General features: G+C 42.4%; 1 protein-coding gene across 1 annotated transcript in view; it reads left to right on the forward strand.

The window, feature by feature from the left end:
• Positions 1–26,247, forward strand: part of LOC120919481 (mediator of RNA polymerase II transcription subunit 1-like) — a 525,430-nt gene that overhangs the window by 435,218 nt on the left and 63,965 nt on the right. Inside the window, 1 exon segment of the mRNA XM_040331663.1 lies at positions 15,005–15,110. Within this exon segment, the coding sequence (XP_040187597.1) occupies positions 15,005–15,110 (106 nt within the window).

Genomic DNA, 26,247 nt, shown 5'->3' on the forward strand with positions numbered 1-26,247 from the left:
GGTCTTCAACAAAATGGAGGCTCCGGGTGCATGAGCACTCACGATATCCCAAAAAATAAATGAGAGAGGCTCCCAATGGTGAAGTAGTCCAAAGAGTATTTAATAAAATTCAAAATGTAAACAAAAATAAAGCTCCAATAGGAGCATTAAAATCGATCGAAAAACAAACGATTAAAACTATCAAAACAATGATCCGGCTGTGTGGACGGGATGATGCGTCACTTCCGGTCACGTCTAGCAAGCCGTACGCGTTACGTCACGACACGTGCCTTCATCAGAGGCTGGTGATTGGCTAGACAGACTGTCCTTATATACATCAACAAGCGGAAGTAACATTGCGGCCATTTTGGGGCATGGTTGCCCTTAGACAACGCCGCGGCCATATTACATTAGGGAAAATACCCAAATAACCAATAAGTAACTGCTGGCAAATAGCAGATAAAGCATAAAATTGCATATTAGTCACGGAAAGTCCATGAGACTACATGCCTAATAAATAATAATGCCCCTTAAGAATTACGGGACAAATTAGAAGTAAATAATAAAATACTAAACCTGATTTATTAAAATAAATATATTAAAATATCATTAGGTAATTAAACCAACATCGGACCCAGATTTGCTTTGACTGTAGGGTCATGCTAAACACCTAGCTATGATTAAGCATTAAAAGTCAATGCGAAACGCGTCAGCCATTTTCCCCACTGTATGCTGATTGTATGCTGTGCATTTTTTCCAGCACGTCTTTTTTCAAGACTTTTTGGAGTGCGGCTGTCCATCTTTTTCTCTATCCTCATGCTAAACATCGCAGCACAGGAATTGTTTTGCAAGTGATTTAAAAAAAACACTAATCTTATGTCCCCCAATGGACAAGATTAATCATGGATAAGCAATCCATAACAAATCTGCATTAAATTAAAATTAATGCTAAAAAAGAAGATGAAGTATATAATTAATAATAAAAGGAGGAGCCAGTATGCGTATGAATGATAATCTCCACACTGCTGTGGGAAACTACCATTCAATATGGGTAAAACCCCCAGGGAACTAATCCAAGTATGAACAAACAATGGGGTTTAAAATACATAAAGACTAGACCGGGGTGTCCCTTCATTCCTTCATTACAGTGATAATAATAATCAAAACATATATTAAAAATTACTTAAAAAACAGTTGACATCAAAGTCCACGATTTAATCCATCAGGCACCAATGTGTGTAAGGTATGTATCCACTGAGATTCCTTTTGGCTAATGGTTCTCACTAAATGAGCCCCTCTCCAGGGTTTCTTGAACTTATCAATGGCCCAAAAGGATAAGTGGCGTGGATCTTTATTGTGGACCTCAGCAAAATGTCGACTGACATTATGCTTGTCGAAACCTTTTAAAATGTTCTTAATGTGTTCTTTTATCCGGACCATCAAGGGTCTTTTGGTTCTACCTACATACTGGAGGTTGCATGTACACTGTAGTACATATACCACACCCTCCGTATGGCAGCTAATAAAATCCTTAATGGGGTACCACACATTGGTGTGGGTCCCCAAAAATTCTTTATCTGCTGTCAATATATGCCAATGTTTTCCAAACACTTTCTCCACATCTTTATGTTGGACATTATAGTCCAAAATAATAGCTGGTGCTTCTGAATTACGTTGGGTTTTCATATTCCCTTGTAGCATAGAATTCCGGTCTAATCCCACAACTGTTTGAATTTGTTGTTGAATGAAATGATCAGAATAACCTTTCTTTTTAAAACGTTCCCCAATAAATTCTGCTTGAGCGAAAAAGGAAATGAATCGCTTCTAAACTTTTATCATTATAAAAATTGTTTGTTGTTATCACAATCCAGATTGGAGCTGCAATCCTGTATTGGCAAGCGCTTTAGTTCACCCCCCCCCCCTCTTTTGTACACCATTTTATTATAACACCACTAGAGCAGCTGTCATGGAAGCACTTTCATATATAGAACACCGCCAGGTGAACCTTGATGAGGTTTTCAGTGTCAATAGTCAGCCCAGAGATACTGACCTTAATAGCCAGTTTAGACTACTGGCTCATAACATGGAAAGAAAGGTCAATCTGTGGTGGGACATACATACCTTTGATAGGTATTTGAAAGAGAAAATTGTACCCAGAAGGCTCAGATGGGATGTTCCCCCCAATGACGGCCTTGTGGATAAACAATCTATAGATGAATGGTTTCATTTTTATAATGATAAAAGTTTAGAAGCGATTCATTTCCTTCTGAAACGTAAACAGAAAAGGTTGCGCATGATTGACACCACGATAGAGGCAACTAAATTGAAACTAGAACCTTTTAAGGATTCTACTGATTTCACTCAATTGGCTACACAATTAAACAAAACTTTAGCTACTAAAGATTTAGAAGTTCAAAAAAGAAAAACTAAAAAATATCAACGTGATACAGCTGATTACACCGCGGATCAGGTGTTTAAATGGCAGGCAAAGAATATGTCTTCACCGCCTGTATCAACATATTCTACACCTGAAAAAGAAGTGCAAATTCAAGATCCCACTTCAATTAGACCCATTAAGCATATGGGCTGGCAAGATAAAGCAACGGTAGCTGAAAAGGAAAAACATCAATAGGAACAACAACATCTTCAAAAAAAAGATGAAGGACCCAGTCATCAAACACGCATAACAATAGACAGAAGAAACCTTTTAAAAAACCTTTTAAAAAGTCTAATTGGAACCGTCGAAATTCAGAGAGGGACTATAGGGATAATAGAGGACCAGTGTACCATCCACCACCCCCTAATCCTCCGCCTTACTACCCTCAGTACTACAATCATTCTCAACGGAGTCCAATTTCTACCTACAATCGGTATGAGCCTTTACGGCCTTATCAAGAGCATTATCCACCACATCATTATCAATATGACCCCCAAAGGTCTTTTTTAGACAGGGATCGAGGGACTACTCTCCAAGGAGACATCCTCAGGAAACCCATCGATCCCCGAGGAGATACACTCAAGAAAACCAATCACCAGCAAGGAACACCAAGGAACCCCACAGGTCCCCGAGAAGACCAAGGGATGGAAGGGCAACCCGAACACCAGAAGAAAACGGGGATGCAGAGCGGGAAAGAGATTCCAAAAGAAAGAGATTGGAAAAGGAGAGGGGGTCTTCAACATAAGTGGTAAAATCCTGACTGCAGATGAATTAGCAGTATTGGATGAAGGCCTTAAGCATGCACCTGTACAGAATTTAAAAAAGTTTGATACTTACATCAATATTCAAAAATACATCAGAAAGATTAATATCAAAAAGTATTTTTTAGGAAACCCAATTAAATATCAATCCTCCACATCAATTGTAGAAAATTCTATACAACATAGCACCCTTCGGAACAACTCCGTGTTTAATCCTCAGGTTGGGAATAACCAACATATAGAGGTTTTTAAAAGATTAGTGCTCCAAGATCTTGATGGTCTGAAATTGAAGAAAGCCTCGGACCCTCCACATATAAAAAGTGGTATCCAAAGCCTAAGAAAACGAAAAGATATTGTGATCCGCCCGGCGGACAAAGGGGGAGGAGTAGTAGTTCAATCTAAGGAGCAATACCATGCAGAACTCCTGAGACAACTTGGGGATGAAGAAACATACACTAAACTACTGGGGAACGCTATTGTGAATTACAAATCACAATTAAAACAATTGATTCGCTTAGGCTCCAAAAGGGAAATTTTTAACAAAAAAGAGGCTATCTTTTTGTTACCAGAAACCTGTAGAATTCCGGTCATATACACTATCCCGAAATTACACAAAGATAAGAATAACCCGCCCGGTAGACCAATCGTTAACGGGATTGATTCCCTGACTGCGAGGATGGGTCAATATCTTGACTATTTCCTGCAACCAGCGATTCAGCAAACCAAATCGTACCTAAGGGACACAAAACATGTTCTTCAACTATTAGAAGAGGTACCTGTCTCAGAAGGGAATACATTAATAGCCTCTGCAGATGTGTCATCTCTGTATACTATCGTGAAACACCACCAAGCTTGTAGTGCAACTAAATGGCTTTTGAGAAATTACACCATGTTGGCCTGTAAGCAGCGAAAATTTTTGATTAAATGTTTGGAGTTCTGTTTAAAATCGAATTATTTTTGGTATAACCAAACCTATTACAATCAAAGGACAGGCATAGCCATGGGGGCTAAATTTGCTCCATCGGTTGCCAATGCATTTATGGCCCAGTGGGAAGAAAACGCAGTCTATTCGAATACCCCACCGGAGCTCATTATGTATAAAAGATACATTGATGATGTATTGATTGTTTGGAACGGTACCATTGATACTTTGGAAGAATTCTTTACAGGCCTCAACACTAAGAGACAAGAACATCAAATTAGTGGTGAACATCAGTGACAAGTCTATACATTTTTTGGATTTGGATATCACAATTACAGAGGAGAAGTTCGTAACTAAAACTCACTTCAAGAGTGTAGACACCAATAGCTATCTATCATTAAATAGCTGCCACTACAAGTTGTGGCTACTAAATATCCCAAAAGGACAGTTGGTTCGGATTAAACAAAACTGCACTAAAGAGACAGACTTTTTCGCTCAAGCGGAATTTATTGGGGAACGTTTTAAAAAGAAAGGTTATTCTTATCATTTCATTCAACAACAAATTCAAACAGTTGCGAGATTAGACCGGAATTCTATGCTACAAGGGAATATGAAAACACAATGTAATTCAGAAGCACCAGCTATTATTTTGGACTATAATGTCCAACATAAAGATGTGGAGAAAGTGTTTGGAAAACATTGGCATATATTGACAGCAGATAAACATCTGAAAAACATTTTACCAACTAAACCTAATATTATTTACAAAAGAGCACCTACTATTAGGGATCTGTTGGTAAAAAATGTAGTTGACCCTCCTCCGAGGAGTGGCTATTCATTTTTCAACACTAAAGGGTTTGTTCCTTGTAAGTATTGCTTTGCTTGTTTACATGCAAAAGGCCCTCAATCTAAAAGAACATAATTTTTGGGGACCCACACCAATGTGTGGTACCCCATTAAGGATTTTATTAGCTGCCATACGGAGGGTGTGGTATATGTACTACAGTGTACATGCAACCTCCAGTATGTAGGTAGAACCAAAAGACCCTTGATGGTCCGGATAAAAGAACACATTAAGAACATTTTAAAAGGTTTCGACAAGCATAATGTCAGTCGACATTTTGCTGAGGTCCACAATAAAGATCCACGCCACTTATCCTTTTGGGCCATTGATAAGTTCAAGAAACCCTGGAGAGGGGCTCATTTAGTGAGAACCATTAGCCAAAAGGAATCTCGGTGGATACATACCTTACACACATTGGTGCCTGATGGATTAAATCGTGGACTTTGATGTCAACTGTTTTTTAAGTAATTTTTAATATATGTTTTGATTATTATTATCACTGTAATGAAGGAATGAAGGGACACCCCGGTCTAGTCTTTATGTATTTTAAACCCCATTGTTTGTTCATACTTGGATTAGTTCCCTGGGGGTTTTACCCATATTGAATGGTAGTTTCCCACAGCAGTGTGGAGATTATCATTCATACGCATACTGGCTCCTCCTTTTATTATTAATTATATACTTCATCTTCTTTTTTAGCATTAATTTTAATTTAATGCAGATTTGTTATGGATTGCTTATCCATGATTAATCTTGTCCATTGGGGGACATAAGATTAGTGTTTTTTTTAAATCACTTGCAAAACAATTCCTGTGCTGCGATGTTTAGCATGAGGATAGAGAAAAAGATGGACAGCCGCACTCCAAAAAGTCTTGAAAAAAGACGTGCTCTTTATTGATGGAAAAAATGCACAGCATACAATCAGCATACAGTGGGGAAAATGGCTGACGCGTTTCGCATTGACTTTCAATGCTTAATCATAGCTAGGTGTTTAGCATGACCCTACAGTCAAAGCAAATCTGGGTCCGATGTTGGTTTAATTACCTAATGATATTTTAATATATTTATTTTAATAAATCAGGTTTAGTATTTTATTATTTACTTCTAATTTGTCCCGTAATTCTTAAGGGGCGTTATTATTTATTAGGCATGTAGTCTCATGGACTTTCCGTGACTAATATGCAATTTTATGCTTTATCTGCTATTTGCCAGCAGTTACTTATTGGTTATTTGGGTATTTTCCCTAATGTAATATGGCCGCGGCGTTGTCTAAGGGCAACCATGCCCCAAAATGGCCGCAATGTTACTTCCGCTTGTTGTATATAAGGACAGTCTGTCCAGCCAATCACCAGCCTCTGATGAAGTCACGTGTCGTGACGTAACGCGTAAGGCTTGCTAGACGTGACCGGAAGTGACGCATTATCCCGTCCACACAGCCGGATCATTGTTTTGATAGTTTTTTTTTTTTTTTCTTGTTACAATCCATTGTTTATTTCTTTTCAATTAGTTTTTATTGGGTTTATACAGAAACATATGCATAGGCAAGACATCAAACAGGGGGGACAACCCAGGTCCACAACGAGATAGTCAACAAGACATAATTCATTCTAAGCTGCATGAATTATAGTTACTACATGTTACATATGGAAAATCAGGGTCGGAGACCGCGCAACCTACTACACAATGTGGAGCCACGGTCCCCTATAAAGAGAAGTGTTAGTAACTAGAGAGTGTCATAATAAATTTACCTTATGTCATGCAACAAGGTATGTTTCTGTCAATGCCTATGTAAGGTAGAATACCATTGCCAGTAGGGCCAACCCAAATAGGCGGGCCCCCCAGGCAGGGTCGGAGTCCCCACATGAAAACCAATATTTCAGTAACGTAATGACATGAGGCATAGAAATCATAAGAGTACTTAAAGTAGTAACAAAAAACAAATATCAAAAACAAAAATTAAAAAGAGAATAATTAACACATCGAACATTTGTACCAAATGGGTCCACTTTAGTTGTCATTTTAAGTTTAAGAAAGTATCTTAACCAGGAAATTTAGAAGTCCAAGGTAGCCATTGTTCGTAAAAAGTGCGGGAATTGCCAGTTTGAATAATTTTTCATATGAATGTTGAGTCGAAACTCTCTGTATTACTTCGTCTAACCTAGGAACCTGAGCAGTCTTCCACTTTGATGTAAGTGTTAATCTAGCAGCTATCAAAATATGTATTACTATGCTTCTCGATGAGACCGGAATGGAGGTGGCAGAGATGTTCATTAAGGCTAAAGGAGGGTTTGGGCGTATATATAAACCTGTGATGGAGGATATTAACTGAAACACATCGTACCAGTAATTGCGAATACGTTCGCAATCCCACAGTATGTGGAAGATATTACCCTTAGTTCCGCATTGCCTCCAACAGAGGCAAGTTTCTGAAGGAAAGATCAATGCTAGTCTAACTGGTGTAAGGTAGGATCTATGCAAAATTTTTAGCATATTATCCCAGTGGTTAGAACAATGGGTATGTCTGTACGTCAGTTTGATCGCCTTCGTCCATTCTGCAAGTGGAAACGAGTGGTCCCAGTCTCTTTCCCAATTAGTCATGTTGGATGTTTTAGAGAATTTTTTGTTGTGTTGTAAAAGGGAATAGAACCAAGAAAGACCCCGGGGTTTACCATAGGATGTACAAAGATATGACCAGATATCTACTGGGAGTTCAAAGGTTAAATTAGAATGCGAGCTTTGGAAATGTATTAGTCTAGTAAACGAGTATGCATGTGAAGTGGGGTGACTATTCAGTACCCCTTGAAAGGTCGTCAATCCGTCCTGTCTCCATGAGGTAGTTGTCAAGTCAGGTATCAAATGTTCCACTATTGCCAGGTCGGTAAGTCTGCGTCTATTTTTTGTCGTAGGGTCTATATGGGATTGTATACTTCCCCATACCGAGAGTGTGGTCTCAATAGAAGGCAAAACAGTACGTGGTAATGGTAGGTTTGTCAGCTTAGCCAACAGAAGTGCTGGAAGATCCCTTCCCCTAATAGCTGCCTTTTCTATTTTAACCCAAAGTCTGGATGGAACTGGGTCAAACCACGCCTTCATTTGGTCCAGAATCGCCGCCCTATAGTAGTTCCTTAGGGTAGGGAAGCCTACACCCCCCTCCCATTTATGTCTTTGAGTAGTGGCGAACGTCACTCTGGGCATTTTGCCCTGCCATAGGAACCTTCTGAACAGCCTTTCAGCTTGTGAGAAAAATGCTTCAGGAACTATGACAGGAATGGTCCTAAAATAGTAGATTATTTTAGGCAGAAGGGTCATCTTTAGTGCTGCACATCTGCCTAGCCACGACATTTCAAATGTTGTGATGTGTTCAAGGTCTGATTTAATAGTGGCGAGAAGCATTTCGAAATTCGCTTTATATGTTTGGGCAGAGGGGTAAACTAGTTTTATACCTAGGTATGAGAGGGATTTGGTCATCCATTGGAATGGAAATCTATCTTTGAGATATGCCACTAATGATTTAGAAAGGTTAATGGGTAGGATACAGGATTTTGTGATATTCAGTTTGTAATATGATATTGTACCAAACTGCTGCAAGGAAGAAGCCGGATTTGTTACTGTCAGTACTACATCGTCTGCAAAGAGGCCTATTTTGTGGACTTCTCCTCCTACTTTAATCCCTGATACTCCTATGTTGGATCTAATAGTCTCCGCTAGAGGCTCCATCATCAGGGTGAAGATTATAGGGGACAACGGGCAGCCTTGACGCGTGCCGTTCGTGATATAAAATTGGTCAGATATGGCACCAGACGTGAAAACTCTCGCCGAGGGGCGTGTGTATAGTGCAGATATTGCTGAGAAAATATTGCCTTGTAAGCCAAATTTTTGTAGGGTGGCCCTGAGATAGCCCCAGTGCACCCTATCAAACACTTTTTCTGCGTCTCGGGCCAAAAAAGCTGCTGGGGTCTTTCTACTTTCTAATAGGTTAATCAAATTAAATAGCCTCCTGGTGCCATCAGGAGCTTGGCGTCCCTTAACAAATCCTACTTGGTCAGATTTAACCAAGTAAGGGGTAATATTGGCCAGCCTATTCGCTATGATCTTCGCATAGACCTTAAGGTCTGTGTTCAGGAGAGAAATAGGTCTGAAATTTTGTGGGGTATCGGGCTTCTTCCCCGGTTTAGGCAATGTCACAATAGTGGCTTGTAGCATTTCTTCCGGAAACATAGAGGAGGCAATACCGTTAAACAGGGTGCATAGGGATGGAGCAAGGATCGTAGAGAAAACCTTGTAGTACTCTGAAGTGAAACCATCTGTACCTGGAGATTTATTATTAGGTAGAGCATGTATAGTGTCGGTGACTTCTGTAATGGTGATCGGGGCATTAAGTGTTGATAAGTGCTCGGTAGTTAATGAGGGTAAAGATATTGCATCAAGAAATGAGTTTATGCTTACAGTACATCAGTGGGTTGTATGGTATGTGGGTCTAGTTGGAGATTATAAAGGTCTCTATAGTATTTCATAAACGCATTGGCTATATGTGTCGGGTGATTGACCATTTCATTAGAGTGAGGGTCCCTGATGCAGGGCAATTTGGTCTGTTGTTGCCGTTTAGTTATGTATCTCGCCAGGACCTTCCCTGCTTTGTTACCATGGGCATAGTATGTCGCCTTAGACCGTCGTAGATATGTTTGATGGGTGGTAATCAGTAGTAGGCGAAGGTTGTGTCTGCATAGGAATAGTTTGTCTTCTATATCTGGGGTGGGTGTCTGCTTATGTTGTGTTTCCAGTATTTTAAGCTCCTCTAGCAAGTCGTTTAACTGTTTTGCCTTCCTCCTCTTTTGTCTGGCAGCCGCCTGAATTAAAATGCCCCTGCTAAACGCCTTATGTGAGCACCACAGGGAGGCAACAGAGGTGTCACCAGTGTCATTAATGGCAAAAAAAATCTTTAAGTTGCAATCCAATTCTATCTGTTAGGACAGTGTTAGAAAGCAAGTCTACATTGTTCCTCCACAGATAAGTCGGAGAGGACGGACCTCCATCTTGAAGTAAGATGGACACAGGAGCATGATCCGACCATGTTATAGAGTGTATTTTAACCGACAAAGTTTTTTGCAGTAAAGGTAAATCAGAAAGAATCAGGTCAATCCTGGAGTACGCTCGGTGGGGGTAGGAATAATGGGTGTAGTCCTTTTCTGAGGAGTGTAGGCATCTTCAAGTGTCATACAAATTATGGTTATGAATTAGGGATCGGATTTCCGTTCTGCGTGTTCCCTGTGGTTGAGAACAGTCCATAGATTTGTCAGGTATGCAATTAAAGTCACCGCATAGAATTAGTGAACCTTTTTTGATTTTCTCAACTTTCCTCAGTAAAGAGTTTAGGAATCTTGGTTGTCTTTTGTTTGGCGCATATAGGTTAACCAGAGTGTAGGTTGTATTATTCAGATCGCAGGTCAGGATTATGTACCTTCCATTCGTGTCGCACACCAAGTCATGTAATTTAAACGCCACTGAATGCTTAATAGCCAACAGAACACCTCTTTTCTTAACAGGAGCAGTGGACTGAAAGATATGTGGATAGGCCTTGTGTGAGCATTTAGGGTGGTTAGAAGTCATGAAATGTGTTTCTTGAATGCAGATCACATCTCCTTTGAGTTTGGCCATTTCTGACCACATGGAAGATCTCTTAAAGGGGCTGTTAAGGCCATGGACATTCATGGATACAATTGAAATCGTCATGGCAGTAACATTAAGATATGCTCCATGTGAGGTGAGAGACACTCTATATGTAGATGTAATACCTTAAATTTGCCTGAAGATGGTGCAATTGTTCCAAAGTTCCAGAGCTGCAATGTTCCTGCAATGCTGGAGGTGTTTGCGGATAAAAGTTGTGCTGAAGGAAGATCATTTTCAATGTGGAAGTCCCTTGGTACAGTGAAAACATAAAATAAAAAAACAAATAGCATGAACAAAAATGAAAAGAACATACAAACAGTTCCACTAAGTGCGAGAATTTTCGCAATGGAGATAGGGGGATACATCTCCCCGAGACCCAGAGCCAGCTACTCTGGTGACTGAACTTTTAAGGCATTACCCATTTCTACGGTGAGAAGGAAATAGAGGAGCATAACAGTGCTCATTGAAAGGAAAGAGTGTCACTTCTGTTGCCACTCTGGGGACAATCTTGGGAGATTCTGATTCTGTACAGGAACATCAGTTTCCTCGGGGAGTTGGTTCCATTGTTTGGCCAGAGCAATCCCATTTTCAATGTTGGTAATCGTATATGTGCGGTTCTCTTTGGTGACCAGCAGTTTGGTTGGGAATCCCCAGGAGTATGGGATTTTGTGATTCTGAAGAATTTTGATAAAGGAGGACAGATTCTTACGCGCCATCATAGTGTGCTTGGACAGGTCAGCAAAGACGCTGATACTGGAGTAGGGTCCCGGCAAAGGTTGATTCTTTCGGGTGAATCGCATGAGGTCATCCTTAACGTGGAAGAAGTGTACCCGAGCTATGACATCCCTCGGTACCTTTTCAGGCAGATATTTTGGTTTAGGGAGCCGGTGGGCCCTGTCTACTATAATTTCATTAGTAGAAGCATCAGGAAGCATGGTTGCTATGAAGGCCTGAACATAGTGCCGGAGCTCCGCAGGGGTCACGGACTCCTCTACTCCCCTTAATTTTATGTTATTCCTTCTAGACCTGTCTTCCAAATCAGCTAACTTCTCTTTCAGGGCTTGCATTTCTCCCTCAGCATCATTGTGGGCATCTACTAGTTCGTTGTGGGCTGTTGTGAATTCCCCCATCTTATCTTCAACATGGCAGATTCTGTCCCCAATGGCAGAAACATAATTTTTAAGCTGGGTGACACATAACATCATGTCCTTGTGCAGGGAGCCCCTGAGGGTAATCAACATATCCCTCATTACTGTGTCGCTAAGGGGTTGGCCTGTTGTGGGGAACTCGTTAATCTGCTCCACAAAGTCACTAGTGCTATCATGCGAGTTACACCCATCCCCTGGCTCACCTGCATATCTGTGGGATGAAGACGTCTTTGGTGCCGATTTTTGTGGGCTGTGTATGGGCGACGTGTCGGGTGATGAGCCTCTGCCGTTATCGTGCAGTGGATATGAGCCTTTGCTTTGAGGTGGAGTTGCTCCGTCGCTGCCGTTGCGGCGTGGGCCGAACTGCGAGTCCGAGGCCTCTGCGCCATCTTGCGGCCTAGGCGTGCTCGCCGACGGGTAGAAGTCCGTCAATTTTCTCGGCCCTTTCTCCTTTTTTCCTCTTCCCCATAGCTGCGTCCGGGTTCCCCGAGGTAAGGGACAGTCGGATGGTGTCCAAAAAATGCTGCTGCGTCGCTGGATGGAGCTGGATTCGAGCGGGTCTCGTGGAGCTCTCTCCTTACACAGCCATCCGCCTCGGCTGCTGGCCACGCCCCATCTGTTTTGATAGTTTTAATCGTTTGTTTTTCGATCGATTTTAATGCTCCTATTGGAGCTTTATTTTTGTTTATATTTTGAATTTTATTAAATACTCTTTGGACTACTTCACCATTGGGAGCCTCTCTCATTTATTTTTTGGGATATCGTGAGTGCTCATGCACCCGGAGCCTCCATTTTGTTGAAGACCATAGCCTGTATCCATAGTGAGAAGGATCCACAGGACCGTAGCTGCATATCCAGCGGGGAGGAAGTCGGGGGGGCGTCAGTCTCTGGGACATACCCCATCCGATGGTATCCAACGCTGTTTTCCCATGATATGGAGGTAAGCGCTCTGTGAGCCCAGCTGCATATAAGGATTGCTTCATTATTTGCATATGGACACATCTTCACTATTTGGACACATCTTCACTATTTGGGACAGTTTATTCCCATTCACTACTTGAGTGATTGGCACAGATGAACTCTATCACATTCATGCATTCATTTCCTCTGGCTTTAGAGGATTTTATATGCTTTTTCACATTGGACGTTTTATTTATTATATATTAAGTGCACCATTCATTGATTATTTTTGCGCTCATCACTCACTATATTCATACCTATTTGTTTGTTGTTATCACAATCCAGATTGGAGCTGCACTTATATTAGTTTATAGTTTGTTATTATTTTCTCATTCCTCACTTGTAAAGTATTGGCAAGCGCTTTAGTTCACCCCCCTCTTTTGTACACCATTTTAATATCCAGCTTATGCTCAATATGTTCCATTCTGCTTCCCAGGTTTTGAAAGTCTGCTCTGATTTCTCCTGTAATCCTGTCAGCATTTTGTGCTAGTCCTTTATCCAACATGTCAGAAATTCTGGCAAACAGTTCAGTCACATTAAATGTCACATCAAGGGCCTGCTCTGGTTGTGTAATACGAGAGCCTTGCTGAGGCAATGTTACTTCATGAGAGGACGGTCCCTCAGACCCCACAGAATCCTCTATTTGACTCGGTTTAAGTTCAGGGGGCTGAAAGATAGAAGAGGAGTCTAATCCCTGTGACTGAGTGTTGTAAGAAAGAGTAGCAGGATGAATAACTTGCCTGCCTGTGGAGGGGACTTCTGCAGCTGCCTGTGTCCTTATCTGAGGTGCGGCTGCCATTTTGGAATATTCATGTTTTTCAACTGGATCGTTCTTCGGTCCCATCGCTTTTTTATTAGTTTTTCCGGGCATAGGTAGGTGCCCAAGGGTATCCACAGCCTTTCCCACGTATTTTTATTAGGTCCTGGGTGCCTCTTTCCACTGCTATTAGCGCTGTTTAGCCGGCGCTGTGAGGAGCTCCGGGCTCAAGCCTCCATCTTAGGGGCTCCCGCACATGCGCCTGTCCTAAACAATGCAACTTTCATTCCTGTCAGGGATGCCTTTTTTCCATGTGTCCCACAGACAAGACATTGCCACCCCCTGTCAGTTTCATGTATTTAATTACTAGTTTTCTGATGCGTTCAGTTTTGGCTCTGGTGTCATTGAAGGTGTCCCGTTGGTCCATACTTTTGAGGTAAGTGTCCATTTTTTAAAAGTCAGCAGCTGTATTTGTAGCTGCTGGCTTTTAATATATATTTTTTTTAGGTGGACCTCCGCTTGTAGCCAATCTCTGGGTGAAGACCAAACCTGATTTAAGCCAAGCAAAACTGCAGTCTCATACTCATGCTAGTGTGTTTAACACGTGCTCCAAGCTCCCTGTTTGTCTGCCCTGTCTGCTAGTTTGGATTCCCTTGTTCTTAGATTGGATATCGAATATGCTTAGAACTCTGCCTGTCATTTGACTACGGATTTCACCCTGACTATACTGAACCTTGCCTGCATTAGACCTGGACTGTCATTGAACCACTCTGCCTGTCTGCCAACCCCAAGTACCTGTTTGCTGTGCTCAGTTTGTGCTTGTCCCGGCGTGGTAGCCAGGCACTATAGCTTTCTGTATAAGTCTCAGGAGCAACCGAGTACCTGTAGGCCTGAATGCCTTATGGGAAAGGGGGCTGCTACAGGTGAAGAACACAGAAGCTAGCTATAGTGCCTGACAACCTGCGTTAGGTGTGTGACACAACTCGTTTTTGAAGAAGTGGTTCTGGGGCAGGAGCTATGTGATAAAGCTTGTCAGATGATTAATGTTTTGTCTGTGAGGTTTTTCCTTTGGATTATACTGAACTATGTGTGGAGTAACGGACTCCAAACCAGCACCTGATTCCAACATTTTGAGGGGAATTTTGGAGCAGTGCACTTTTCTTTGACTCTCTGAATTGTGTAAGAGGTTATGGAATTTTGGAATTTTTACCTAGGGTCTGAAATGTTTTCCCGACTTGGGTTCTTGGCTCTAGCACCTACTACAACCATTACAATGTTTGCTATATGAGGAGGTGGGTTATAAGCGGCAAAGATATTTCCCTGGCAACCCTTAAATAAGAGGTAAAATATATGATTTACTTTGTTGCACCAGTACAAGTCTGAAATTGGTTTTGGTTTGACCTGTTTGCACTAATAAATAATATTTACACATTTATGGTTTTGCAGTTTTTAAAATAAATGATTTATTTAATTTCATGACATTAAATATCTATATTCCACTAGTAAATCTGACTTTGTTTTCTCTGCAGTTGTAATGGACATTCAGGACTCCACCCATGTATCCTGTAAACTGTACAAGGGTCTCTCTGATGCTCTTATCTGTACAGATGATTTCATCACCAAAGTGGTTCAGAGGTATGCTTGCATTCAGATTCTAACCATATTTTATCATCAGTCCTATCATTCTGTCAAATTAGCATATTTTAAATAGAAATACAGTGCATTCATAAAGTATTCAGAAATGATGATGTGATAAAGGGCGCTCCCAATACAATCACTGAAAGTGCAAAGTGTGATCTATGAAAATAATATGTATATGTTTGTAACCTTGTTTAAACGTGTATTAGCGAATTGCTTCACTTTATACATGTGCACAAATGTTTCAAAAAAGTATATATATAGCCAGATTCAGGTAGCTTTACTCCGGCGTATCAGTAGATACGCTGACGTAACTCTGAATCTACGCTGTCCTAAATTTAAGCGTATTCTGGAAACCAGATACACTTAAATTAGGCTAAGATACGAGCGGCGTAAGTCTCCTACGCCGTCGTATCTTAGGGTGCAATATTTACGCTGGCCGCTAGGTGGCGCTTCCGTTGAGTTTGGCGTAGAATATGCAAATTACTTGATACGCCGATTCACGAACGTACGTACGCCCGTCGCAATTAGTTACGCCGTTTACGTTAGAGATACGCCGGCGTAAAGATAAAGTTGCTCCCTAGGTGGCGCATCCCATGCAAGGTATGGGCGTCGGAACAGGCCTATCTTTTAACGTCGTTTGCGTAAGTCGTACGCTTATAGGGCTGTGCGTAAATTACGCTCACGTCACAGGCATTGAGCCGACGTATCTTTGGGTGTAAATACGACGTGATACTGAGCATGCGCCGTTCGTTCGGCCATGCATCTACATGGGGTCAAGCCTCATTTAAATACAACACGCCCCCTACAGCCTACTTTGAATTACGCGCGCTTACACCGGCCCATTTACGCTACGCCGCCGTAACTTAGGAGGCAAGTGCTTTGTGAATACAGCACTTGCCTCTCTAAGTTGCGGCGGCGTAGCGTAAACATGGTACGCTACGCCCGCGCAGCGTAGATCGGCCGTACCTGAATCCTGAAGCCATATTTTATAATTGTTCAAAACAAATATGTCCTAAAAAGTTTAAAACAGCTCCAGAAATCTTTTTGGATGATTCTGCTCCAATTACCATGTGAAAATTAAAATCCGTGTTAGGCCTCGTACACACGACGGGACATGTCCGATGAAAACGGTCCGCGGACCGTTTTCATCGGACATGTCCGCTTGCGGATTTTGGTCTGATGGCTGTACACACCATCAGACCAAATTTCCCGCGGACAGCGAACGCGGTGACGTGCGCGAGCCTGGAAGGTCAATGCTTCCACGCATGCGTCGAATCACTTCGACACATGCGAGGGCTTTCAGCCGAGCGGACATGTCCGGTGAGTCGTACAGACGACCGAACATGTCCGACTGACAGGCTTCCAGCGGACATGTTTCTTAGCATGCTAAGAAACATTTGTCCGCTGGAAACCTGTCCGATCCGCCGGAAAATTGTCCGGTCGGCCGTACAGACGACCGAACATGTCCGCGGAAACTGGTCCGCTGACCAGTTTCAGCAGACATGTTCGGTCGTGTGTACGAGGCCTTGCAGATAAAATTCTTGACTTTTCGCCAAAAGTGACAAAATGCGCTCACCAGATGCCTCTGGCCAGCAAGTGACCATAAAGCATGAAGTAACTCCTCAATCCAAAGGAAACCATTCAACGATCTCCTCCCAAACAATCGTTCACATGTGTAGTGAACCAGGTCGAATAAGTCCGGGAACAGACAGATAAAATCCTTGGTATCTATCCTCCGCTTCAATCACCCACAAAGCAAAGCAAGCTCTGCCACAAAGAGCCAGGGAAAGCAGATATAGTGTAGTATTTTTTATTGTTAAAAATGTCACAATTTTTCCAGCAGGGGAGTGCAGCAGCATGTAAGGAACAACCTAGTGCGGTGGAAGTCTGTTCAGACAGCGCTATTTGACCAGTGGTGTATGCTGTGCATTAGGCAACCTCCCAGCAAAAGTGACATGAAGTGCGGGTCAGACCTAGCTTCTATGCATTTCGCGTTCCAGCACGCGTCATCAGAAAGTGGGTCTGACACTAATGTCTGTAGCTTAAATAGTGGACCAACCCCCAAGATTGGTCCAAGCCAAACATGGATTTAAACCTAAAATCCCTCTTAAAATTTAAAATGTTTGCTAATGCGATCAACTGACTTGACAGCTGCTAGGGAGTCCCATTTCATAGCAAATTTAGAACAGTTTAATACATTTTAAAGTGGGGTTGTCTCAATACTGAGCATTTTCATGTGCTCTGATGCTTCACCCGATACCCGGGCAGTCAGAGTTGAGGTGGGGGAGTTACAAGCACTGATCACCCTGTATAGATTTAAAAGTCTGACAGCCGGTCCTCTCTCTCAAACAAACCCCCCCCCGCCCCGGTTTTCAGCGGTGATCGGTGCTTCTCTCCCACACACGATCACCGCTGACTGTCCGCTATCCTCCTCCAGTCCCCCTCCGTTCTCTTCCGTGTCCCCCTCCATGCTGCTCCGTGTCTCCCTCTCTTCTCCGTTTCCCCCTCCGTGCATCTGTCCCCCTTCGTTCTCCGTGTCCCCCTCTGTGCATCTGTCCCCCGCTCTCCTCCGTGCCCCCCTCCGTGCATCTGTCCTCCGCTCGCCTCCGTGCCCCCGTCTGTGCATCTGTCCCCCTCTCTCCTCCGTGCATCTGTCTTCCTCTCTTCTCCTCTGTGCATCTGTTCCCCACTCTTCTCTGTGCATCTGTCCCCCTCTTTCCTCCGTGTCCCCCTCCGTGCATCTGTCCCCCGCTCGCCTCCGTGCCCCCCTCCATGCATCTGTCCCCCTCTCTCCTCCGTGCATCTGTCTTCCTCTCTTCTCCTCTGTGCATCTGTTCCCCACTCTTCTCTGTGCATCTGTCCCCCTCTTTCCTCCGTGTCCCCCTCCGTGCATCTGTCCTCTTTTCTTCTCCATGCATCTGTCCCCCTCTCTTCTCCCCCCCTATGTGCTGCCATCCCCCTCGATATCTCAGGATGTAGAGCGGAGGTAAGAGCCAGTAAACCCGGCTCCTTAGTTTTCTGAATGGACAGAGTCAGTGATCACTGACTCTGTCCATTCACATAGCTGATTACAATGTCTCAGTTAATGATTGAAGGGAGGCCGCTGTCTTCTCTCTATTCATTTTCAGTGCAGCGGAAGCTGCTGAGAAAGGGACTAGGGAATATGTGTCCTTGGTCCCTTTTCCTGTCTCAAAGGGGTGATGTTGGAGGTCTGTTTAGACCCCTGATATCTCACCATAGCCCCCCAACAGGGCTGATAAAAAATAAATAAAAATTGCAATAAATATATATATATTTTTAATAATAATAAAAAAAAAACACCGACACTGTCCCCCACACCCCTTAAAAAAAGAAAGCATTGTAAAATTTTTTAATTAATTGTAAAAAATTAAATTGGAAAAAAAATTAAATAAAATGAAAATAAAAAATACTGACAGGTGCCACTGTCACATGAGATTAAATAAAAGTATCGGCGAGTACTTGAAAAAAAGTATCAGTACTTGTACTCGGTCTTAAAAAAAGTGGTATTGGGACAACCCTAATTTAAAGTATCATTGAGGACAATAACGTTTGAAAAAAAATAAAATTAAACAGAGATTACAAAAATAAACACAACTTATTTACAGTACCTTTTCTTATGAGAGTGGACTGCATCAAGCCAAATACCATCTACATTCTGAGCATAAAAACTATACAAATAAGGATCTATAAAAAAAAACTTTCCAATACAATAGAGTTTACGCTTGTAACGCAATTACCCCATGTGTAACCTTATAAAGATAGTAAATAGCACAGGGTGACATCTACTGGACTGGTTTGAGCATGCAAGAACTATGTCCTAAATAGAGGAAACCAAAAAATGTGATCAGAACAAACAGTTACATGTTGTGCCAAGAAAAAATGTACTAAAAGATTCCACAGCAGAACCATAAACCCATCGGGTTATGGATGTGTGTGATCACACAAATGGAAATTACAAAGTCAAATATTAGCCAAATGCATGCAGACATTTGCTTTAAAATAGGTACAATACTAAGACTAAAATCGATTGATCTCTCTACTAATAATCCATGAGAAAACAATTTAGGTCTATGTCTATGTTGAGGCCAGCTGGCACAAGAGAGCCTATTTCAAAAATCCACCTGGTTTTGGCTTGTGACACCTGAATTTTCATGTCACCACCTCTCCGGTGTGGTACAATCTTGTCAATCCCATAGAATTTTAAAAGGGCTGGATTTTGGTTATGGTGGGTCCTGAAGTGATTGGAGGCACTATGTTTCCTAAATCCGATTTTAATATTATTTACGTGCTCATTATTCCTTTTGTAAAGACATCTTATGGTTCTGCCCACATAGCGTAAACCTCATGGGCAGGATAGGAGATACACCACATATTTTGTGTCGCAAGAAATACATTTATCCACAGTGTACTCTTTTCCATTCTTTTTTTTTTTATTTATTCCAGGACAGAAACCCACATGGGCCACAACAACACAAGTCAATACAGAGTATAAACATTGGCACATATACAGAGACATAACACAGCACATACTTCCATTACCTCAGGGGCATTGCTGCACACCTCAGGGGGGTTGGCCCTCTATAACTGACCTGGTCTCCCCACCCGGCCGGGCAGGCGAGAGTCCAAAGCCACCGGAGATTAATCTTGTCTTGCCCGTGCTGTGAGGCGTGCGGCCGCCGCCCCGTGGGCCCCACCCTGTCTTTTCTGTCTTTTTGTTCTAACCAAAAAAAGTTTCCGTTTTCCTTTTCTTATCTGCAGTGGTTCGGCAGGAGATACATGTCTCACACCTATAAAACCCAATAGTATCCAAAAAAAATCTTTCTCAATATTGGGGGTCCACTATATTTTTTGCAATCATGTTCCTAAGACCGGGAGCTTTCCTATAGATGAAAGAAGGCTTTTGTGGCAAGATTTTCTTTAAAGTGTCATCTTTTAGGAGGATAGGGCAGATTTTTTTGAAGGATTTTTCCACCTGTTTATAGTCTAGATTAAATCCAGTGACAAAGGCTGACTCGTATTTGCTTTCCTTTTTATTTTTCTTATCCAATTATTCTCTATTTTTATAGAATACATCCATTCTGACCTTCTCTAAGTCAGAGTGCCTGTGTCCTTTCTCCAGGAACCTATTCAATAGGATTTCTAACTGGACCCAATAGTCGTCATCCAAGTCGCAGTTTCTTTTGATTCTTATGAATTGTCCCTTGGGGATGCCTTAATCCATCCTGAATGGTGGCAACTTCTAGTGGAAGTAAAGTGTATATCCTTTTCGCCTTAAATATCTCCAAATATTGAATTTTCTCAAAACTCCATTTTTTGTCAATGTTATAGCGATTGCTGTTCATATGGGACATGAACCCTTATACATCTTCCAGTGTACCCTCCCATATAAAAAAACACATTGTCAATGTATCTTATGTAGAGTTTTAGTTATGGCCACGCCCCCGTCAAAATGTCTTCATCCTCCCATTTATTTAGAAAGATGTTAGTCATACTGGGGGCATACTTGGCCCCCATGGCAACACCTTTTACCCGATTAAAGAAATCCCCACCATACCAGAAGAAATTGTTGGACATGGTCATCTCTAGCCCCTCCAGAAAAAACCTGGTCTGAGAAGATCTCAGATTAGTGTGTTTATGTAGGGACCATTTGATTGCATCCAATGCATCAACTTGCCTGATTTTAGTGTAGAGGGACTCCACATCCGCTGTCACCAGGAAGGATGCCCCATCTACACAAACATCATGTAGATGTTCAAGACACAAGAACAGAAAAAGAGGCTGCAGAGGAGGTAGAAAGAAAAAGAGAGAGACAGGATCGGGTATATTCAATTTGGAAGGGGAGTCCTTCACAGAGGATGAGTTGAATATTCTCCATGAGGGCCTCAAATTTGCACCAGCCAAGTTTTTGAATAAATTTGACACCATAATTGATGTAGAAAAGTTTTCCAGAAAGCTGAATATAAAAAACAATTTCTTGGAGGTGAAGATGTTTGAACATAGTGGATTGAAAAATAAGTCCACTTTTAACCCCAAGCTTTATAGCCATAAATTCATCAATGTTTTAAAAAACTATGGTACAGGACAGAGGAAAATTAAAAGTAATGAAAAGAGGAAAATCAGTATGGGAAGCCATTAAACAATTAGAAAAAAAGAAGGGTATAGTGATTCGACCTGCCGATAAAGGCGGACGATCGGTAGTGCTTAAGAAATCGGGCTATACAGCAGAAATGAATAGAATAGAATAGTAAATGATAGGGATACCTACAAAAAACTATCTGGAAATCCTACGTGTAAATTCAAAAAAGAAACTGGAGGATTGGTTGAAGAATGTATTAAGAAAGACATTTTGGATAAAAAATAAGCTAAATATTTAAATTTGAGAGCCCCAAAAATTTCTGTTATGTACCAATTGCCTAAAATGCATAAAAACCCGTTCTCACCACCAGGTAGACCCATTATCAGCGGCATTAATTCTCTATATTCCCAGATTGGAAAATATCTTGACACTTTTTTCCAACCCTTGGCAGCCAAAAAAGAGGCTTTACTGACAAGGATTTAAAAAAAATATTAAATGATGTTTGTGTAGATGGGGCATCCTTCCTGGTGACAGCGGATGTGGAGTCCCTCTACACAAACATCAGGCAAGTTGATGCATTGGACGCAGTCAAATGGTCCCTGCATAAACACACTAACCTGAGATCTTCTCAGACTAGGTTTTTGCTGGAGGGGCTAGAGATGTCCAACAATTTCTTCTGTTATGGTGGGGATTTCTTCAATCAGGTAAAAGGTATTGCCATGGGGGTGTGACTGACATCTTTCTAAATAAATGGGAGGATGAAGACATTTTGACGGGGGAGTGGCCACAAATAAAACTCTACAAAATATACATTGAAAATGTGTTTTTCTTATGGGAGGGTACCCTGGAAGATTTAGAAGGGTTTATGTCCCATATGAATAGAAATCGCTATAACATCAAATTGAAAAAAAAATGGAGTTATGAGAAAATTCAATATTTGGATTTGGAGATATTTAAGAAGGAGAATAGGATATACACAAAAACTTTTTTTTAAAGAGGTGGACAAAAATGGGTATTTCTTTATCGTACACCACGGGACACAGAGCCATTACATAATGGGTTAAGGGTCACCAGCGGTGATTGGACACTGGCAGAACCAATTGAAGACCGTTCCCCTCCATATAACCCCTCCCATCAGGGAAGTACCTCAGTTTTTCCGCCAGTGTCTAAAGGTGTTGGACGCAATGGGATGCTAAAAGGAAAGCTCTACCAAAGAGAACCCTCTGGGGGTAAAAAGAGCCATGCTTCCGGACCCATCCAAGACGCCTAAAATATTAAGCCAAAACTGGATGGTATGCGGGCCTCATGCATGAGGTGTCTTCTGTAATGTCTCTCTGCGGAGGACTGGGCTCTGGGATCCAGCACTATCGCTACTTGGCTAAAAGTCCTGGTAAGAGTCTTTTACAAGGCTGCAGAGCCTGCTTCAGTGTCTCCCTTCCTCCTCTTCGCATAAGCCATGGATAAACAGGTCAGTGCTCAAAGGGGCCACAAGAAGGGGAATGAGGACAGCTTTTCTCAACCCTGTGACTGCTGCCATTGCCCAGGTCGCGCTTTATCGACGAGCGGGTACGAAAAATTGCACCAAACAGAAAGCCATAAGAAGCGGACTACTGATGTTTTTGAAATGGACAGCAGCATTACAGTGGACACGTAAGACTCCAGGTGGTTGGGCTGGTGCACTTCCAAGAGAGACTCTCACTTGGGCATTGAAACTGTGTGTTTGAAGTTGCATACTTTATGTAGAGTGCTAAACTAAGCACAGTAGTATATGCTTTGGAGTACCTCGGCTTTGCTTAACCACTTGCCCACCAGGTAAATTCTGGCACTTCTCTCCTTCATGTGAAAATCACATTTTTTTTGCTAGAAAATTAATCAGAACCCCCAAACATTATATATTTTTTTTTAGCAGACATCCTAGGGAATAAAATGGCAGTCATTGCAATACTTTTTGTCACACCGTATTTGCGCAGCGGTCTTACAAGCGCACTTTTTTTGGATAAAAATCACTTTTTTGAATTAAAAAATAAGACAACAATACATTTTGCCCAATTTTTTTATATATTGTGAAAGATAATGTTACGCCGAGTAAAATGATACCCAACATGTCACGCTTAAAAATTGCGCCCGCTCGTGGCATGGCGTCAAACTTTTACCCTTAAAAATCTCGATAGGCGACGTTTAAAAAATTCTACAGGTTGCATTTTTTGAGTTGCAGAGTAGGTCTAGGGCTAGAATTATTGCTCTCACTCTAACGATCGCGGCGATACCTCACTTGTGTGGTTTGAATACCGTTTTCATATGCGGGCGCTACTCGCGTATGCGTTTGCTTCTGCGCGCGAGCTCGTCGGGACGGGGCACTTTAAAAAAATTTTTTTTGGTTTTCTTATTTATTTTTATTTAGCTTTATAATTTTTTACACTGAAAAAAAAAAAAAAAAAAAATTGATCACTTTTATTCCTATTACAAGGAATGTAAACATCCCTTGTAATAGAAAAAAGCATGACAGGTCCTCTTAAATATGAGATCTGGGGTCAAAAAGACCTCAGATCTCATAATTAGACTTAAATGCAAAAAAAAAAAAAAAAGTCATTTTTTCAAATGACAAAAAAAAATGTTTCTTTAAGAGGCTGGGCGGGACTGACGTTTTGACGTCACTTCCGCCCAGCAGAGCTATAAGGACGGGTGAAGGAGATTTCTCCTTCAGTCCCGTCCCCGCTCAGCTGCCGGACACATCCGATCCCCTCCGCCGCTACCGACGGCTCCGGTAAGCGGCGGAGGGCGCGGGAGAGCGGCGGGAGGGGGGGGCCCTCTCCCGCCACCGATAACGGCGATCTTGCGGCGAATCCGCCGCGGAGACCGCCGTTATCGTGTACACCACCGCCCCCTGAAAAGATGAATATCTCGGTTGTGGCAGCAGCTGCTGCCGTTATCGAGATATTCAACTTTAAAAAGAGGACGTCTTTTTGACATGGGGCGGTGGTCAAGAGGTTAAGCAATATGACCAGGACAAAAAAGAAGCCGCTTGAGACAGAAGGCTCTAGCAATGCTGGCTTAGTACCTTCCTCATCGGTATTAGCTGACACACCTGTACAGGATGAGCCATTGCCGATATCAGGGCCTGCGTATGTCACTGAAGACACTTTAGCAGTAGCCCTAGACAATTTACAAGGGAGAATCGCTACGTTAATCTCCAAATCCTCAAAAAAGGACAAAAAGATAAATCCTCAAAAAAGGACAAAAAGCGAGAGCTATTGTGGTGAGACAGATCCTTTCGGGAGCATGGCGGCGTGAACGCGCTAGCTAGGAGAGTCTAGCGGAGCCCGAGGTGCACCCATTCAGGAGAGCAGGCGACTGAGATCCCCCCTTCCCTCTCCCCCTGCCGTGAACTGGGGGAAAGCGGTGCGCTATAGCCGATGTCTCGGCGAGGACGTAGTGCTGGCAGAAGTACCGGGGGAGTGCACACGTCTAGCCATGCGTATATCACCCGGTATATGACGGTGAGAAGGGACGAAGCATCTCAGGTACTGCAAGCAGAGATGGCAAAGTCGAGTAGGAAATCACTGATAGAGAGCTCCCTCCCAGCCGCAGTAGTCGCATTAGCCGGTCCTGCAACAAGCCCAGCGGAGGAGAGCGGTAAGTGGATCGGAGGCTTGGGGCTGGAAACAGCACAGCCACTGACGGCACGGGCTGCGGCGGTTAAAGAACCCCTGGTATCAACGGTGGAAGAGGAAAGGATAGGAGGTCCAGCGCAAGCCCTGGTCGCAGAATCAACAGTGACGCCGGTAAAGGTACTTGATCAGATGAGAATTGTTACACAACACCCAGCAGAGGTACCGTTAACTGTTAAACCACCAATAGAAGAATTGCAAATATCTAGCAGCACTGTACAAGTTCCTGGGAAGGCATTGACTCTGCTAACTGTATTGGGCATGGAGACAAGGGGCTCTGAACAGGCTAGAGAGAGGCCTAAACCCCAGGAGGTTCTACTTGGGATTGAAGAGCTAGGCTCAGTTAATATACAAGAAAAATGGGGGAAAGAGAGAGAAGCCACCCCAGATATTAGCCATCTCAGTAGGCTTATTTAGGCCCTTCCAACCAAAGAAGACATTCAGGAAATGGTAATTATTATAACTGGTATATTAAAGGAGGAGATAGAAAAAGTGCGCACAAAAGTGGCGGTGGTGGTACAAAAAGTGGGGGGTCTGGAGAAACAACAAAATATCACAGATGTTAGATTGGCTGCATTGGAGGAAAAATTAGTGTATCAGCATTAACATATGATTAGGTTGCAACTATATGGGGGGGGGGGGTTTCTTTTCTTTTTTTTTGTGTTTTTTTTTTTGTTTTTGTTGTGCTTTGGTAGGGTGGGTGTCTCTCCCTCTCCCCCGCCCCCACACTGCTCCCTGTTCCTGGCTAATTTGGGAGGTTCTAGAACCCTGGGGTAGATTAAGGGGGGTGGGACGATAATAGCAGGGGAAAAGGGGGGGGGGGGGAAAGACTCAAGATGAATAGAATGAATATCACCACTTACAATGTAAAAGGGCTAAATATCCCAGAAAAAAGATCTAAAATATTTATGGAATTGGGGAGATTAAAATCACAAATTGTTTTCCTGCAAGAAACACACTTTAGAAAGGATAAGATCCCAAAGATGAGGAGTCAGATTCCCGACAGTATACTTTGCCGCATCCCAGACCTCAAAAGCCAACGGAGTAGCAATTCTGCTGGCTAAAAGGATAGTATGGAAAGAATCTAAAGTAATGGTAGATGAGGAAGGACGCTTCCTCATGGTAAAAGGGACATTAAATGAACAAAAGGTTACACTAGTAAATATTTACCTCCCAAATGAAGACCCGGTATCCGCATTGGAGAAATATGCAGACGTGGTAAATCAAAACAAAGAGGGGATCCTAATTATGGGAGGGGACTTGAACATGGTGTTGAATCCCAGATTAGATTCCTCTAAGGCAGTGTTTCTCAATTCCAGTCCTCAGGCCCCCCCAACAGGTCAGGTTTTCAGGATTTCCCTCAGAT

Source organism: Rana temporaria, chromosome 12 (genome assembly GCF_905171775.1).
Source record: "Rana temporaria chromosome 12, aRanTem1.1, whole genome shotgun sequence".
NCBI classification, from domain to species: Eukaryota; Metazoa; Chordata; class Amphibia; order Anura; family Ranidae; genus Rana; species Rana temporaria.